This window comes from Lytechinus variegatus, chromosome 13 (genome assembly GCF_018143015.1).
Source record: "Lytechinus variegatus isolate NC3 chromosome 13, Lvar_3.0, whole genome shotgun sequence".
Lineage (NCBI taxonomy): Eukaryota > Metazoa > Echinodermata > Echinoidea > Temnopleuroida > Toxopneustidae > Lytechinus > Lytechinus variegatus.
The window spans coordinates 3,730,498-3,751,029 of record NC_054752.1 but is presented as its reverse complement, the minus strand read 5'-3'; the positions used below and the strand labels follow the sequence as shown (position 1 = coordinate 3,751,029).

Here is a 20,532-nt window from a genome sequence, read left to right as displayed (position 1 = left end):
ATACTTATTGCTGGCTGGGGGTGTAGTACTCAAAAGTATTTTGCCGAACACCCTAGGATACACTTTAGCTTAAAAGTAAAAATATCCCCTGAAGTATTTTAAGTGATTAAAGACGAAAAACAAAACTTTCCCCCGAAATTTATGTAACAAATGTACACTCTATACACGAACATGCCACTTTTGTAAATGGTATACTTATATTCCTGCAGCAAGTGATTTAAACATTTTGAAAGCAACAAAATCACTCAAATAAATGACTGTGGGTTAAAATGTTTTACTATCAAATTTTCTTTTGAAAAGGTGAGGGACAGGTTTGTGTGTTGAGCAGGAAATTAATACCTTACCATTTTTGTTAATCACTATGGAATCCAAGTCTGCATGATTAATATATTTGTTTATCGAATTATTTGTATGTTTCAATCCGTAATTTAATCCGTAATTGAATTGAAGTGCCATGGTCTTCAGTTGTGTTGTTTGGTTTGGTGGGTGCAGGAAAGATGACCTCAAGAAATTACTGAAAATGGCAAATTATGCTGGCAAGATGACTGGTGAAGTGACAAATCTGAAAAATGAATGCAATAATATGACATTGAAACATGTGTCAAAGATTTTAGCAAATGAAAGTCACCCTCTACACCCATGTTATACTCTCAAGCAAAAGGTACCGGTCAATGAAAGTACACATATACTTCAGGCTTCCTCAACTCTTCCGCAAATACAATGAACTGCACTGAATAAGCCAATATCTTGTCACTTCGCCAGTCATCTGTACCTCATTAAACTTCACATTTTCAACTAGTTAACAAATCTTTAAATGATAATATAATAATGTGAAAATATGACTGAAATAGTGACATCTATGGTGTGCATAATGTATATTAATGTGCAGTATAATACAATGTATGTTTATTTTGTAATTCCAACAGAGTGAATTTCCTGTGAGGACAATAATTTAATGAATCTGAATCTGAAATCTAAGCAAGTTAGCGACTTCCAACTAAAAATGTGTTTTTATTGATTGTCACCTATGTTAGTTGGAACTTGAGTAATGCAAGAGTATGCTCACTGATTTGATATAGGCCTATCCAAGGTGTGATATTCATTATGAAAAAAGTTTTTACAGGTTTAAATGTTGGTCTAACAACCTTCTTCGCTTCATGGGAACTAAATAAAAGGAAACTTACATGAACAGAAACTACAATTATTTCAGGAGTTTTACTGTAACTATCTCATGTCTCTTTACAAACAAAAGATATCATCCATGTGACGACTTTTTGTGAGCAAACTGACACAGAGAAACTAATTGATATGTTGTTTGTTCAAGTAGTCCATTACACATGCCATTTCATTTATTGTTTGTTATGTTATCACTATGATTAAAGAGGAAGTCCACCCCAGACAATTTTTAAAGTTTCGCTTATTTTTCACAAAACAATGATATGCACAATTTAGTCACGTGCAAATGAGACAATCATATCCCCTCTCACTATTTCTTTTAATTTGTATTGTCTGAATTATAAAATATTTCATTTTTACAGATAAGGACCTTCTTGACTGAACCATATGGTATTAAACAATGATAAATCCACGTGTTCAAGGAGGAATTGATTGTTTCACTTGACAATGAGGAGAAAATTAGCATATTACATACAACAAAAGACAAAAGAAATAGTGAGTTGATGACGTCATTAGTCTCCCCATTGTATACCGAACAGAATGTGCACATTACTGTTTTGTGAAATTAAGTAAAACTTTGAAATGTAATAACTTTCTTATTTTACATCTAATTTTGATGAATTTTCATGGTAATAACTTGATGGATTTTTTTCTTTTTATTAAAATATTTTTGGGTTGGGTTAGACTTGTCCTTTAAAGAAAGGGTATTGGAACGATCTCCCGTCAAGCGAGTTATTGCTATCAGCATACAAGCATGCAAACTTTAGAAATAATATCCCATCTTTTACATGTATGATCTTGTTAAGCTATGATGATGTTAGCACAGGAACATGGCTTTCAGTAGGAAAAGCGTCAGATCATCGGTCATCAGTGAATATACTCTGTATGTGCATTAGAAATCATTAAAAACTGTTTTACATACGCCTTAACTTAAAGTGTTTTTGAGTAATTTTGTGCACAATTAATGATGATATTATGCTGTCTTGATATGCGAACGAGAGGTCATTTGATAAATGTGAAACTTACTCAGCTAGTTTACTCATCTTGTGCGTGCAATAATGGACTCATGATTTCAGTCAAATGCATTTACTCATATTTGTGTGTGTCATGATAAACTCGCTGCGTGAGTAGACATGTTAATGATTTATGTGTGTAGATGATGAACTAGGTGTGTGTGTGTGTAAACCAGTCTACTCATTTAGTGTGTAATACAATGTACTCGCTTTGTGAGTACAACCGGTTTGCTCATTAGGTTTGTGACATGATTAACACATCGAGTGTGTAATTAAATGTGGACACAGCATGTGAGTACATTTGTTACAGTGGCATAACATGCCCCCCCCCCCCAATCGGCTGACCCCCCAAAAAACGGGGAAAATGAGAAAAAGAGGGAGAAAGGAAGAGAAACGTTTAGTGGGGAAAAAGACATTATTGTTCATTATAATGTTATGTTATCATAATTATGTTATGTTATATTACATAAGAAACATTTGTTCATAACTTTATGAAAAATAATTTGCTCATTATCAGGGCCAATGTCTTCATTGTTCCTGGTGCTTACATTGTCTGTTTAACAAGATATATAATCCTGTTGTACTAAAACGGTTTAAAACCTCCCGTTTTCAAGTCAATATACACCAAACTTCTAAATATATGTCCTCGCACTTCGAGTTATTATTGTTTTATGTACAACAGTATGCTTCTTTTTTATGACTACTTAAAGTGATGTAAAACATTTCCCGTCTGTTCGCAGTATGTCTGCTATCCATGAATTCCTAGAATAAGTCCTTAAAATGTCAATTTTTCTGATCTGAATATCAAAAATTTTCAGCTCGCACTTCGCATCATATTTTGGTTAGTGAACTTCGTATGGTCTTCGTGAATTCCTACAAACAAGCTTTAAAATGCCCCTCTTCAGGTCTAAATTTTCAGCTCGCGCATGGCGCACGCAAGAATTGATTAGTGAGATGGGTATGTTAATCATGATTACAAGTGCTTTATATGCATGTTTAGGTGTAATTCTAACGAAATCAGCAAGCGCTTATTGGCAATAAATGACTATGGTGAGATGTGTATACTCTTAATGGATTCCTAAAACAATGTCCTTAAAATCCTCCTGTTTGGGGATCAATATTTACAAAAATTTCAGCTCGCGCTTCGCGCTCGCATTATTTAGCGAGACAAATACGTATCATGATTACAAAAGATTGATTATAATGTACCTTTTTTAGGTCTGAATATCAAAAATTTTAAGCTCGCGCTTCGCGCTCGCATTATTTGACCAGTGTGATACATATCCGTTTAATGGCACCGTCCTTAAAATCTCTTTAGTAGGTCTTCGCGCGCTCACTATAGGTGAGTCAAAAATTTTGCTGGTGCCCCCCCCCCCCTCATGCCATGACCCACGGTACGCCACTGATTTGTTATCAAGTCATTTTGGTGTGTGATATGATCAAAACTCACGCAACAGTTGATCATATCACGTGTATATTTTTGTACACAGATGAAGGACTAAAACAAAGCATATGAAGCTAGGTAGCTACGAAGAGGATGGGTATACATTAATACGAGTGAGAAGCGCGATATTATTTCCCCCAATCTTCTGAGCACATTTTGCAATCATGAACAAGTTGGATTATTAATAATTGATGCGAGCCCAAAGCGATCTTATATTGAGATAGCTAAAATTATTATATGAATAAGGACGACATTATATGAAATTAGGGAAAGAGTCATTTCTTAAAGATTGGTCGTATTTAAGCAATACGAAAATGCTTGGTTGAAGATATATTTTTTGGCCTTAAATGTTGTATCGAATAGAATCACGATAAATCAGAGAAGAGATACGCCGAAATTGAAGTTTGAAATCAATATCACAAAGAAATAGAAAATAAAATAATACATTGATTCATAAAGCCAATATCCAGAGAACAGAATTTGCTTTACACATCGTTATTCTTCCAAATTACCATATTTAGTCATGCTTTTCTTTTTATCATTAGACCACGCCTCTCAATTTAATATTTACCAAAGAACCAGTAAAATTCCAACCTGCTTTGATCATTCTTTTTTTTGGAAAGGGTGTGATCATTTTGATGGTCTACGCCCTCATTCTTGCTGATAAATAGACTAGTCGTCGATCCTGGATGATCTGTGGTTGAACCAGAAACCATCTGATCAGCACCTTCGTCTACAGAGTGAATTGAGATTCTTTGGAGCCTCCAGTCTACAGCAGATCAAGCCAGACTTACAAACATCAACCAACGTCGTACTGTGATTTGAAAGGTAAGAGATTTGCTAATCATTTTTAATATTCTTATCTATTTAATGATATAGTGCGATTGTTCGTCCGGTGCAAATCTTCGGATGATCTGCTGTCCTGGTCCATCAACTTTCGACAAAAGCCCCTCATCTTGCATTTTCTAAGGAATTGGCGCATTGCAGACATCGGCTCCGGAGTAAATTCGATGATTCTCTGTTATGTTTTACGTGCCCTAGCAATGCGAGGAGAATGGTTCATAATAAGAGCTCAAACTGGCTACCCCGAGTAAATTATTAGTCTCTTTCTTTTCCAACTGTCATGTCTATAATATTTAGTTCGCCTTAGGGTCTGTTTCACAAAACCTGTCACAATAATGACATCAAATTTGAAATAACATTTTAAAGCTACTGAAATCATTAGATTTGACTGGCGGATACAGTAGTAAACTTGTTAAGATTGTTCATTGGTATTCAGACTTTATAAAACGCGCCTCATGTCCAATTCCTCTCTCAAATAGACCCTACCAAATTTCAAATCTTTATAAATATCTGATATCTTTGAAATACAATCAATGACCCTGATAACTAATGCAATCTAATTGGTGGAATCAAAATTTGATAAATGACATGTTCTGTGGCCGGCGCTGGAGGATAAAATACACTCAAAATTTCCAGCATTTAAGTGTAGACATGGGTCTTTTTTGTCAGTGAGTGCAGGGATGAAAATTTGAAAAAAGATCATTCAATTTTGTTTAACTCTAAAAAAAGCTTATTATTAGGTGAAGTGGGAAATTGAATGTTTGCTGAGTAAAAATGATGCCAAATAATTTGTGAATTTTACGCCATGTTGCGTTGAAATGTACTTGCATTTTGCACCATATTAAGGAAAACTTACACTTATACGTCGTTATACACTGTCCTGCAATGTAAGTTGTGTGACATGAGAATTGTTTTACGGTTCGCATCGGAAACATTCAATCTGCATTTCGCGTACAAAATTATGGTTTCTACTTTGGTAACAGCGATATATCCGATTGAGGACGAGTTTCCAGAGCCACGTTTGCTTCTTCCCTGAGCTCGAGGGGAGGGGGGCACTTCCATTGACGAGTTGATACCAGGCGCGACCACGCGTAAACAGGATTTGCTTTTCAGGAGTGGGCACGTTACGTATATGTAACGTTTTAAAAGTGTCAAAGTGATATTTGAAATACTGAATAAGTTTATATATTTCGTTAGGAGAGCTATTTATTTTCGGTCAAATTTCCAAAACTCGTTGGGGATACGGTTTCACACGCCAAATACTTGTTAAAGGATGCATTTTGATAATCTGCATGGAAAATACTTGCTTCCTTTGTTCAGGATGCTTTTCGAAACCCCATGGTCGCGTCTGGTATCCACTCGAAAATGGAAGTGGTCCCCCGGGAAATTGAATCTAATCCCCCCCCCCCCATTTCGGGGGAAAGTAAAACATACTGCCCATCACATTGTGTGCTAGATGGCTTACCGTTTGTGTACGAGGAGCGAGCAAAGAAAAAAAAATAAGACTGTTTTCAGACGGATAGGCCTAATGCATATGCTGAGTACATATCAACACATGCGAAATGGTTTAGCTGGACAGGTGATCTGACCCATGGACCCGGGGAGGGGCACTCGACCAAAAAAGTGGTGGGGTGTGCCGCGGGCGAGACAAAAAAACGGGGGCCTTGTAGCGGGCTTATTGTAAAAAAGGGGGTTCCTCGGAACGGGCTTTGGAACTACAATTTTTTTTGTTTTAAACGGGGGTCCTTGGAACGGGTCGCCAGCGTGTGAGTGCGTATGCATCCCTATGGAACGGGCATGCGTGTATGATGCAGCTAGCCGCCGGGTGCGCTCTCGCAGAGGCGATGGTCGGACAGTGCTCTGCGGCCGCTTTTCACCAAAATTGCAGCTCATTGTAGCAGATCAATACGACTGGAACGGCGTAACAAAAATATGCGAAGCTTTGGAGCGGATTTCTTTCTTCTCTTTTTCACGATAAGAAGAAAATGATATGCCTTGGAGCGGCTTTCTTTGTTCTTTTTGCATGAAAGCGGAATTTAAGATCTCAACTTGGAATTGCATGTATGGTGTGAAAAATGAAAAAAATTGCGCACGAAAAGCAGATCTATAGGGCCTGTAACAAAAAGCTTAGCAATGATTGTAAAAGAGTTTTCTACATCAGATTCTTACTATGATGTACAATCAGTCTTAAAAATCGAGTGTGTGATTAATCGTTAACTGGATGACGTCATCATCAGTCTCCTCATTTGCACATCCATCACACGTACGTGAATCCCTCCAACTCAGTGTAAAAAGTGGGCGGAGCTAAATCGGATTTTCGCGCCTAGCAACCCCGTTAGCAACGCCTGTAAGCATCGTTCTGCTCACTCTCCATAATGTCTGCGATATTAAAATCCTAAAAACCAATAGAATCGTTAAAATTTAGTAAGGCTGTGAATGTTTATCATTTACATTGACTATCGGTGTACAAACTCGTACCGAATTTACCAGCAAGTGACGGTTATATTACGAATTATCAGCCATTTTAATGAGTGATACAAAGTGCCAAAATTTATGAGAATATAGTGTAAATTTTGTATAGCATTTCAAAATCCTTAATTTAAATATTTTCATAATTTTTCATTGTTTTAAAAAACATCTTATTACATTTAGTATAATTTTCCCGAACTGATAACGTTGATAGATTACTGTTTCTCGGCTTTATGAGGAAATGGGAGGCCTTCAAAATCAGGTTAATCTTTGTTATATTTCTAAAAGAAAATTGTTAGATTCGAACTACTATACCAACTGTTTGCCCGAAGGAGGGTTATCATCTCATAATGTTGTGTAAATGATACATTACAATATATTTTAGGAGTGTAGTAATCCATGTTAGATAACATTTTTAAGGATGAGTTTCGTAATGAAGAGAAAAATCAAGTTCATTCTTAGCACGCGAGCCGCAGAATGATAATTTTTAGCGCGCGCAGACATGGCTGATCCCCTGGTGTGTCGCGCGGGATTATCTAGTCCCATACTGGTGTCGGGTGGTATATTCCACGTACCTTGTCCCCTTGCAGTGACCTCTGTTGAGTTATATAGTGCTTCATTTTGATACTCAATCCGTGAAATACCGATATCGAAAAATGCCCGGAATAAACCTGACACATATTAATGATTTCATTTTCGAGAATTATTATTTCTTTCCTGCATGAATTACAAAACGTCAATCTTATAGGTCAAGAATCATGATAGAAATTGTCAAGATTTGGAAAATATAAGTTTGCCGAATGTCATCAGTATCTCACTGTATGTTAAACAGACAATATAGAACTGTATTTTTTGTAAATTCCACGGTCGCCTTAAAGAGATGGTATATACAGAAGAAGAGGAAGGGCCGGGAGCCGGGTTCAGGTGTCTCAAGCGGATCGGGAGAAAGGGGGGGGGGGTCCTTTTCCCACTCTCTTTCAAATAACCTTATTTTCTAATATTAATTCCTGTTGTTTATCGTGGAATTTTACCTTTTATCATAATTATAATTCTATACAATATGAGGATCCTACTATAAGTTTTCAAGCTGTCCTGTTCAAGATTACTGATTTTTTTTCTGTGGGTCCCATTAGCCCCTTTTTCATCAATCATCTTCTCGGTGTCTCTGCTACCAAGATTGACTAGGGAGTGGAGGGAGGGGGAGGGGCGGGCATAAGTTATCATCACTCACTTTCGCCCCAGACAAGTGCCTGTTTGATATATTTTATTGCAAGGGCTTCTCTTTTCCTCCTATAATCTCCCTGTTCTCTCTTCCTTTTGTTTTTGTGTTTGTGACATTTTATATCTCAAAGATCAGCTCTCCCAATCTAAATTTCAACCGTCTCATATTATTCCTTCCCATCTGTTATGGTCAAGTTCTCCTCCAATAAAACTAACCTATTAATATCTGCCCCTCTTATTTCTACCGGCCTGCAATCTCATTTTGGCCCTTTTCAGTATCCCTCATCGACCCCTCCCCATTGCAACTCACCATGATTTTAAGTCATTATCACGAGTCATTATCACGAGAGCATGGATAGGAATATTGCAGATCTATAAAATTGCTATTACTTTGATTTTAAAATAATTTGAGTACCTCCCCCCCCCCCCCGGCGGCCATGCGGGTCGGTTTTATATGTCGCATGATGGTAAAAGGTGGCCGTGGAATTTACAAAATATACACTTTTTCTATATTTTCTGTTTAACATATACCGTGAGATACTGATGACAAGATATTTCCCAAACCTTGATAATGTTGTAATTTTTAACTATACAGTCAATGTTACACATTCTTGACACTAGGCAGTTTGACTTTTTGTAATTCAGGAAAGAAATAATAATTACCGAAAATGAAATAATTTATGTGTCAGGTATATTCCAAGCTTTTTTAGATATCGGTAAACTATTAATTTCACAGATTGAGTATCAAAATTAAACACTAAAACTGTACAGTGGTCATCGCAAGGGGAAAAGGTACGTGGAATATACAACCCGACGCGGTATCGGACTGGATAATCCGAACGGACAGTCAGGGCGATCAGCCCTGTCTGCACACGCTAAAATTTATTATTCTGCGGCTAGCATGCTAAGAATGAACCTAATTTTTCTCTTCATTACGAAACTCATACTGAAAAATGTTATCCAACATGGATTGCTACACTCGTAAGTTGTATTGTTATGTATCATTTACACAACATTATGAGATGATAACCCTTCTTCGGGAGAACAACGTTATAGTAGCTCGAATCTAACGATTTTCTTTTAGAAATATAACAAAAATTAACCTGATTTCGAAAGCCCGACATTTCCTTTTAAGCGATGGAGAAAATAGCCTACCAACGTTATCAGTTCGGGAAAATTATAATTAAAGTAATAAGATGTTTTTTAAAACAATGAAAAATTGTGAAGATATTGAAAATAACGATTTTGAAATGCTATATGAAATTTACGCTATATTTTCATAAATTTTGGCATATTGTATCACTCATCAAAATTACTGGTAATTCGAAATCTTATCCACACTTGCTTGTAAATCTGATATAGGTTGATACACTGATAGTCAATGTAAATGATAAGTATTCATAGCCTTACTAAATTTTAACGATTCCATTAGTTTTTTGGATTTTAATATCGCATACATTTTGGAGAGTGAGCAAGACGGTGCTCACATGCGTCGCTAACAAGATTGCTAGGCGACCTACCGCGAGAGGGCTTTTATAATGGCGGGCTCCGCTGAGTTGATACATAGCCTATAGGTGGTTCACGTACGTGATCAGGACGTGCATATAATTGTTTTGTGAAATTAAACAAAACTTTAAAATGTCATAACTTTCCTATTTTACATCCGATTTTGATGTAATTTGCAGTGTTAGGCTTGTTGGATATTTCTCTTTTTATTCAAGTCAACTTTTTGTTAGGGTGGACTTGTCCTTTAAAAAAGCTGACAAAGACCTGGTGGGTGTTCCATAAATCTGTTCGTAAGAGCGACTTTAAGAACGACTGGTGATCCTTTCTTTTGGTAAATGGTATACACCATAGGCGATGATTTAGCGCGTAAGAAAGGATCACCTGTCGTTCTTAAAGTCGCTCTTAACTTACGAACAGCTTTATGAAACGGCCTCCTGAACCCTTAAGATAATTGCGTATTACTTTCGGTATATTCGGCATAATGATTGCACGCAAATGGTCTCGCAAAGACTGAATTCAAATCGGCTTCAAATACTATACTCTGTGATACCAATTAAACAAACCTACCTTAAACATACACTTTCGAGATAATCACGTTTGCACACACTGTATACGACTTCAATTTCCACTTAGTTTTGGCCGAAAACTGGTGCACAAAGTGTAATAAGGCATCATGATTAATACCCGTAATGAAGGGTATGGAAGGGTTTCTCCGATTCCGTACACTCGAATTGTTCCAAGGATTGTTCTTGATTGGTCTTCAGTTGGTTCCCAATGGAATTCTAATTGGTCGATCCAACTGCCCATTTTTATTATTATTATTATTTTGTTTATACTCATTTCAATTGGTCCCACTGGGCAAATTGGTCCCAAATTAGTTTCAGTTGGGACCAATAGCCCATTTTTTTTTCAATTGGGACCTTATCAGCATATCACATGTATACGTATGTATGTTATTGGTTGCAATTGGGACCAATGGTCAATTGGCTTCAATAAGGACAAATTACCAATTTATTGGATTCAATGGGTACTCATCGTTTTACTTTTTTATGTAGGCCTACTCCATACTAGAACCATTTGCAATATTCAATTTGGATATTAGGTATTTAATTGGAATTTTGTTCGGGGGTGGTTAAACATCTCAATGAATCAATACATAATGAGAAATGGGACAAAGATGGAGAGATATGTAACAAGTCAGGAATGATGTAATCAATCACACACGGAAGTTACTTCAGTTAATTTTCAACTTCTCTCTCAGCACCACTATCGCTCACTGTACTCAATCTTATTCCGCCATTTTGCCAACATTGTGGCGTTGCGTCATCTATAGGGCATCGACTGCTTATGAAAATGAAAATCCATAATTTACTGTTCGAAATAGACATGAAATGAAATACTCCGAAAATTTGCTTTGCCCAATTGATCGCGGGCCCGGTAGCCACCGTGCAGCGCCAGATCGACGAGGCTCTATCCCTTTATTGTTGAACGCCAAACAGGGTAGCAGCAACTCCCATATTTTAACGTGTGGAAAGTATAACTGTGTGTTGTTGAAATAAAGCTAACTCCAAAATAAGTTACTTTCCAACTCACCGGGAAACTGTGAAGTTCGAAGAGGTGTAGATCGAAGGCGAATGACCACCAACTGGACCGAGACGCGAGATGAGTGTCCGCGAAAAGTTCGGGGCAATGATAGCTGAGCGATGAACGGCGTGAAGCGCTCAGGTCAAATAGTTTTTATCACCGCGAAAGTGAAGTCCAAGTATATTGCGCAAATCCCGGTAGATGAAATTAAATAAACATGTCGCGTTTCTTGATCGCGAAAATGAGCTCATTAAATAATACGTAACTAAAGGTCCGAAATGAAAATGCAATGTATCCGAAATGATATTCCGTGAGTAAATTAATATCCAAAATAAGGCAGTAGAAAAGGACTGCGTGGGTATTACAGAGGTTGACTAACTCCTCAAAACGTGCGAGATGTATGAAGTGTACATGACGAGTTCGCAAGGAGAAGTAAAGAAATTACTTCCATGAAAATTAACCACGAGATCGTTCCAAATGATGATTGGTAGATCCAAACTTTCTTGACCTGGACAAATCATGATGATTGGTCACTTGAATATAAACATTGCCGGATTGGCTATCTATAACAGCGAGGCACGCCCCAAGACTTGGAATGCGGCGCGCAAACTTGACAATAAGAAAATATGCGACTCTTTCGTGAAGTTAACGAGGTACACATGTTCGCGGTTAGCCAAAGGAATTTGGCCATTGTATTTACAGATTAAGACGAAAGAAAATGTAGACGGAAATTTACATTTGGGTCAAAACAAATGCAAGTCGCCACAAACGTCTTTTGGTCTGACGCGACCTCCCGGTTGTGAGACGGACGCTCTACCAACTGAGCCAACACACCGGTATAGTTCGGCGTATCATCTGCATTATACAGGCATAACTTGCTTGGTGGTACACTTTCTAACACTTTCTAACATAGTAACAATGAATTAACGAGTTTAGACAATTTGAAAAAAGCGGATATGATGCAAAATGTTGGACGATTGTTGAAATATAGAAGCAGTTTGCTTTGATATTCAAAACTCTGGACGTCTTGAACACACATAATACATCTTTTATTAAAGGATATTCTTAGCTTTGATAAAGGCCACAAAGTGCGCATCGCCAATCATTGTGTTACTAGTTTAAATTAATTTATGTGTATGGCCTAAAATAGATGCAAAGGATGTTAAAAAAATATTTCTTTATTGAATTTTTAGATCAACATATGCAAACAAAACAAATTAATCCAAAACTGCAAGTCTGTATGCCGAACACACGACCTTATGATAATTACAGGGATAGATTTAAATCCACCGCACCAAGGCCTTTCCAATATTTTCACCGTTTTTGACAGTGCCACTTTCATCTCTGTCAGTTTATCTCTGCCCTGCAATCATGTTAATGCCTCTGCAAATTTATTCTGCAATTTTTACTCTTGACATTTTTGCCTCTGCCATTTTTTACTCTTGATATTGTTGTCTCTGCCATTTTTACCCCTGCCTTTTTAACTATGCACTAAATATTCATCAATCTGCACTTTTCTTTCGTTTCAGATCTGAGTATGGCTTTCAAGCTAATAATCATCCTGCTTGGACTGAGTCTCACTGGTCTTGTTGTTGGACGTTGCCCTGAACCCGAAACTCTCCCGTACAAAGTAAATACGAATAAATTCCTTTGCGCGCGCCTCTATGATTACGGTCACCGCGACAAACTGTTATCATGCACCGGAGCTTCGTGGGATGTTCTCAACGGGGAGACCTATCCGGGTAGAGGTTGTGATGGGTGGAATGACCGCGTTTCTGCGCTGGTTGTACGACCGGGTTGCACTTTGACTGCCTACGTACACGGCCAATTTAGCGGACCTATTATGAAATATACCGGCAGTAAACCTCATCTTGGAGGTTGGGACAATTATATGTCTTCGTGGTCATGCAGTTGTCCCTACACTGACGCCCCGTTGAACTGTGTACCGCTAGATAGAGTTACTGCGATGAAAACTTGCGACAATACCAAGGGTGACAAAATGGAGTGCGTGTATTCTGTACAGAAAGGCATGGTTTTAGGAAGATCTGTTACTCATGGAAGGAGTGTGTCGACTTCCGTCGAAGCATCGATTGGAGCCGTCTTTAAGGAAATTTTCTCAGTTGGGATGTCGGTGTCACATACTACAACACATGACTGGTCGAGTAGTCAGAGTGAGGAGTTCAGCAGGGTCGTTACTCACACAGTTACTTGTGGGATTCCAATAGGTCGTCGCCTGGCAGTGAAACAAGTCGTCGGTGTATGTGGGGACACAAAAGTGTACAGCAATGAGTATCGATGTGAACGTAAGTGTGACTCGGATAATTGAGCCTGGGTGGGGGGAGGTCCACTCAAATATATTGGCAACCCGGGGGGTATTTAGTATAAATTTGAGATACGTATGTACCGCGGGCCCCCCTCCGCCCCCATTGGCGGAACAAAAAAAGGGGTGAGAAAAGAGGGAAAGGAGAAGAGAAAAAAAAGAAATGAAGGAAGACGAGTGAACAAAATAAGATGAGGGGAAGACTTGGGAAGATAACAAAAATCTTTCATATCACTAAATAAAATTTTCGCTCGCGCTTTGCATTGCCTGTTGGGTGATTTCCATATCTTGCTCAATATGGAGCTTAAAATATCAAGTTTGGAAGACAATATACAAAACATATTTCAGCTCGGAAAGTGAACTTTCATTATTTTGTTTGACTTACAAATTGATTTTTAAAAGTGCTCTGTAAAAATGTGTGTTTTATGGTCTGAATATTAACATTTTCTCCTCTGATGTGTCAGGTACCTATTATTCTTGCGTATCCCCTAAAGTTCTACAAACATTCCCATAATATACGGGCCTGATTGTCAAAACGTATCAGCTCGCGCTGCACGCGCATTTTGATTGGTGCGTTATGTACATCTCAATATTAATTCTATGATAAACTAGTTATAAATCCATATTTCATGATAATTTATCTATGAAAGTTTTCGACTTGCGATGCGCTCGCATTAATTGTTAAAAATATATTAACTCATGCATCCTATTTATGATTTGAAAAGTGCTTGAAATGGCCGTTTTCAGGCCATAATATTAAAAGATTTCGCGCTATCACTGGGCTTATTAGATTAATAGATAATAAATTGATTTAATAATTAAACTACATGTACCTTTTTTTCAGAATGGAATATCAATAAGTTTCATCTCGCGTTGTATGATGTCCCTAGATTGTCCCGGTCCTATGTCAAAACTCAAAGTAATAATAATGAAAAATATCAGCTCTTTGTTAATTGCAATCCATATCACCTCAAATTTTTCCTACAAAATGCTTAAATTAAAGAGCTTAAATTGACCCCTTATCAGATCGGAATATCAAATATGTTAAGGTCGCGCTTCGCGCTCGCTTTATTGATTTTCATGACAAAAAATGCATTTAGAATGCCCAAATTTTAGGTCTAAATCTGAAACACGCGTGCGCATGTTTCCTCAGATACGCAGCTTGTTCTCTATTTAAATCATCCAGTTTCAAATCGGAATATCAAATATTTTAAGTTCGCGCTTCGTACTCCCTTTATTGATTTGCATGATAAAAACATATTTTGAATGCCCATATTCTAGGTCTAAATCTGAAACATGCGCTCGCACTTTTATTCAGATACGCAGATTCTAGGTGTATTTAAGGTGGAGCGTTGTGGCCCAGTGGGTTAGTCTCCGGACTTTGAAACAGGGGGTTGTCTCCGGACTTTGAAACAGGGGGTTGTGGGTTCGAATCCCAGCCATGGCGTAATTTCCTTCAGCAAGAAATTTGTCCACATTGTGCTGCACTCAACCCAGGTGAGGTGAATGGGTACCTGGCAGGAATTTATTCCTTGAAATGCGTGTGCGCTGTAATCATAGTAATTACGGCAGCCAAGCTACAGCTGGGGTAATAATATTCAAGTCCTTTGGAAGCGCATATAGAGACATTATTCATAATTGTGATATGCGCTATACAAGAACTGTTTATTATCATCATTATTATTATTCAAATCATTATCCAGTTTATCGGAATATTAAAAAAAATCTGTTCGCGCTTTGCGTTCGTATTGTAATAAGATCCCCAATCACTCATCATTTTCATGATTTACAAAACATGAATAGGGTGTCCCGGTTTTAGGCCTAATAACTCTCGATTTTGTCTCGCTTGCGCTTCGAGCTCACATCATTTGTTTAGTTATATGAAGAGTTTAGTTGCAAAAAGGGTTAAGTCCACTTTTTACCATTTCGGAGAAAAATAACTGTTTTTTATTCTCACTTACTACGATACGCTTATGAGAAACTAAATTGTCGTGATGTACTACCCTATCATGTGAACATAAAATTGGGCATAAAAGAAATCTACCTGTCTTCAATTTTTTTCTATATATTCTTTTAAAAATTATCATCGTGGACCTAACCCCTTTTGCAACTAAACTGAAGTGAATCCAACCTATTTTGATTACAAAAGTGATTTTTCTTTGCCACTTTTATTCACGTTTTCATGTGAATTTCAAATTTTCGTTGTTTTCATCAAAATAACTAAAAATTTATAGGTTTTGAGACTGGGACGGAAGTATTTTATGCAGAAGCTTAAAATTAAATTCTCTAACCTTGTTATCTTTTATTTGTCTAAGTTTAAAATACAGGACTTTGTCCCAATTAATTTCTATCTGAAGTCCTAAATAATTTTGCCAAAACATAAAGAAAGATGCTTCTGTTTTGTTATGTTCTAAATAATAATGATAATAATGTCTAGCTTTCAAGATATTTACATCAATTATATCACCATTTGATATTTCAATAAGGTTAGGTATAATCGTTATTTCCTTTTGTTGTGCATTTGATCTATTTTCCAGCCATGTGTTGGGAAATGCTTTCTTCAACTTTTGTAGTTCAAAATTGTATAATAGTTTTCTGTTTTCAAAATCATCAAATACCGTATTGAGGTTTTTCCATTTCCCTTCTTTTATAACATGATTTACCAGCAATACACCAGATGTCCTCCATTTATTAAAACTTAGCGTTTCATTTTGTATTTTTATATTACTGTTATTCCATACACTTGTTTTGGAATATCAGTTATTTTAAAAAATTCTGGTATCTCAAATTTGCCCAAACATATAGAAAATCGATATTTCAAAATCAAATTTATTTAAATGGAGTTTAAAAAATGATGATAAATGTAATCTCTGTTTACTTAAGGGAACAATTATGCATATGTTGATAAAATGTGAGAATATAAAACCTCTATGGAAAATGGTAGAAGATACAATTCTTTCTGTTTCTAAAGTACAGATCTGTGTTAATGAAAACATAGTGATTTTAGGTTGGAATATACAGGAACCGAAATACTGGTTAATTAATATCATTTTGAATTTTACTCAATACACCATTTACAGAAATTATATTGATACGAGTATGAAAAAAGGCTATTACTTTGTTAACGTAAATAGATTATGGATGACTTTGAAAATGAAACTAAGATGGTATTTAAGTTCAAAATATGTTACCAAAAATAAGAATTCAAAGGAAATTGACATATTGCTGGAACTCATTTATTGATTGATTAATTTGATTACTGTATATAATTTGTGATTTGTAAATTGTATTATAGATATGTAAATAAAGTCCCTCGAAAGAGGTTTAAAGAGAAAAAAAAATAGGTTTTGAGACAGAAAACAATGAAAAAAATTATGAACAGTGGACCTAACCCCTTTTGAAAAATTAGCTCTTCAGAATAGTTTCTTTTCAAAAGGGGTTAGGTCCACTCCAAGAAAATCATTTTTTTATTTTCCCATTTTGCAGTATTTTTATGCGAAACTAAATTTTCATGATACCCTACCATGAGAACATAAAATTGGGTATAAAAGAAATCTACCTGTCTTCATATTTTTTTTTAATATTCTTTTCCAAAAAAATACTGTGTGGACCTAACCTCTTTTGCAACCAAACTAAAATGGACCTAACCCCTTTTGAAAAAAGTGATTTTTTTCTACAGTTTGCCATTTAAGATCACGTTTGAATGAGAATTTCAACTTTTCTTCTGTATCATCTTATAAAGCTACTAAAAATCTAAACGTTGAGACAAAAATATCAAATTGGATGAAAAATGGACCTAACCCCTGCAAGTGAGCTCTTCATATATCTATCCTGTTCTCGATTACGAAAATCATTAAGCATTTCTGTTCTTTAGGTAGAAATGTCAAAAATATGATTGACTAGATAAAATCTTTTGCAAATCTTCTTGTACCTAACAGGGCCTACTCTTCTAATTGCTCCATTGCAAAAAAGGCTAAAAGTTTGAGATATTTATTTTTTCAAATACGTAGGATTATTTGTCTTTTCAAGAAGACATTAAACAGTACTTGCTCACCTGATTACTTCCCAGTGAAAAAGATGAGTAATCCGATATGAAATCAACAAATCCCTTATAACTAAGTACAAAGAGCATGTGAAGTACTTGTCAATTTTACTTCTCATGATTTGGATACCGAATTTCATTTTTATTTTCAAAGTAGTTTCATCTTCATGTTTGTTTTATTTCCCCACTCTTCTACAAATTTTTATGTCCGATTTCGTCGATAAGTTGGTTTTATTGAAAAAAAAATCACGATTATCTTCTGAGGCTTACACAGTTAAAAGAAAATAGTACGTCGTTTAAGCCTCTCTCTCTCTCTAACAACAAATTGTTTATTTTTTTGTAATTGTTTGATTTCTTAATTCAAACTGTTGTTTAAAAAGTTTAAACAGTAGTTGTAAAAGTGACAGGCTTAAACAACGTGCTTAAAACTTTAAATAACGTTTATTTATTGTATAATGTAAATCCGTCAAACAACGTTGGAGTTATGCATTTTTAAGCCTTTATTTATGTGACGTCATAGACAAGCAGCCATCCTGTATGTCATGTAATTAGTAATACCAGTAGTATTAAAAAAAGAATGGAATGTTTATTTTTTTATCTAAGCGAGGTTTACATTAAAGAGCCGTTCAAACCAAAGGTACCGGGATTTGCGTAATACAACTCCCATCCCCTGCGCGTACTTCTCCCACTCCTGAAATGTACTTGATCGCTTTGGATGGATTAATTGTGCTTTTGTGCTTGTGTATTTTTTTTCGGAGGGGGGCGTCATCAAATATTTGTAGTTTTCAAGCTTTTAGAGCGTGATTTTCACTCCCTCTTCTTTCTTAAAGGAATGGTCCGGGCTGAAAGTCTTTATAGCTTAATAAATAGAGTCGATTTCACTGAGCAAAATGCCAAAAATTTCATCAAAATCAGATAACAAATAACAAAATTATTAAATTTTAAAAATTATCAATATTTTGTGAAAACAGATGTCGTGAACATTCATCAGGTGGACTGATGATGTCACATCCCAACTTGTTCTTTTGTATTTTATTATATGAAATTAGGTTTATTCAATTTTTTTTCCTCCAAGAACTAGAAAAATTGGATTGACATCTGATTGAGTGCATTAGATATTTATTGCTGCAACTTATTTCATTATAAGGGAGACATAATATTTACACAAGTATATGATTTTGTGTAATAATATAAGAAAACCGAGATGTGACATCATCAGCCCACCTAATGAATATTTATGACGACTGTTTTCACAAAATATTGCTGAAGTTTAAACTTCAATAACTTTATTATTTGTTATCGGATTTTGATGAAATTTTCGGCATTTTGCTCAGTGAATTCTACTCTATGTATTCAGATACATATTTTCAGCCCGGACCATCCCTTTAAAAATTTCCAGGACTGCACTTATAATTATATTTGTTTGTGTGTGTACTTTATTCAGTTCTAACAGGTGATAATGAAGAGAGAGTAATAGACGAAAAGACCTGGACAGATGTGACCGATGAGGAAGCCAATCTGACAAATGATATGCCAGAATAGTGTCTTGTTCGGCCTATCAACACATATCAAATGCGCGATTCGATGTATGAGCGTTGGAATTCAACCCTGATTATATAATTGATAGTTTATCTTCATCTTGTCCGTGGTGATTCTTACATTAACTTGTATTTGGTTTTATAGTCTTCATTAAAGGGGAATGGAACCTTTGAATCAAGTAGGCTTGTGTCGAAACAGAAAAATCAAAGAATAAGAACAAAGAAAGTTTGAGAAAAATCAGACAAACAATGAGAAAGTTATGAGCATTTGAATATTGCAATCACTATCGCTATGGAGATCCTCCTAATGGCAATGCGGCAAGGATGTGTGATGTCACATGTGAACAACTTTCCCTTTGATGGACTATTAAATACCCTCAAAATGTCTCTGTTTGCTTTTTCTGATGATGATCCAACTCTTCATCCATGATGTATTCTTTAAAAATCTGTATCACATGCCCTCCTTTAGAAAGAACATATTATCTACTGATAGATGTGATAAAAGAGGCAATTCTAGTGAAATATATACTAAAGTAAATCGGGAGAGTTGTTCACAAGTGACATCACACATCTTTGTCACATTGCCAATTTTGGGATCTCCATAGCATTAGTGATCGCAATATTCAAATGCTCATTACTTTCTCATTATTTGTCTCATTTTTCTCAAACTTTCGTTGATCTGTTACTTTTATCTTTCTGTTTTCACACAAGCTATCTTGTTCCAAAGGTTTCATTCTCCTTTAATTAAGTTTGGTAAACTAGTTGATTCCGACACTGTGCCTTTTTCCTTTTTTAAAGTTTGACATTTTTGCTGTTAGATTTCTTTGTTTGTTATTGGTTTAATGGATACTCGAAACTTTGACTCCATGAGTATGGGATGTTTTGAATGAGCTCTTTAAGGTGAATTCCACCTCAGAAAATGTTGATTTGAATCAATAGAGAAAAATCAGACAAGCACAATGCTGAAAATGTCATCGAAATCGGATGTAAAATAAGAAAGTTATGACAATTCAAAGTTTCGTTTATTTTTAACAAAATAGTTATATGAACGAGCCAGTTGCATCCAATGAGAGATTCGATGATTTCACTCACTCACTATTTCTTTTTTTTTTTGTTTTGATTATACAATATTTCAATTTTTAGGAATTTGATGATTAGGACCTCCTTGCCTGAAGCACAAAATGTTAAAATAATGGAATTCCACGATTTCAGGGAGGAATGAAACTTCATTTCACACGACAATGACGAGAAAATCAAAATATTTCATATTTCATATAATAAAATACAAAAGAAATAGTGAGTGAGTGATGTCATCAGTTCCCTCATTTTCAGATCGACCGAGATGTGCATATATTTTGTTATGTGTAATTAAGCGA

The 20,532-nt window shown here is 35.9% G+C and overlaps 1 protein-coding gene across 1 annotated transcript; it reads left to right on the top strand.

Moving 5' to 3' along the window:
- Positions 1 to 4,316: 4,316 nt before the first annotated feature.
- LOC121426810 lies at positions 4,317 to 19,360 on the top strand. Its single transcript, XM_041623207.1, has 3 exons — positions 4,317 to 4,461; positions 12,786 to 13,559; positions 19,063 to 19,360. The coding sequence occupies exons 2-3, from the start codon at positions 12,794 to 12,796 to the stop codon at positions 19,158 to 19,160; spliced, it is 864 nt and encodes a 287-aa protein (XP_041479141.1). The 5' UTR covers positions 4,317 to 4,461; positions 12,786 to 12,793; the 3' UTR covers positions 19,161 to 19,360.
- The last annotated feature ends 1,172 nt before the right edge of the window (positions 19,361 to 20,532 follow it).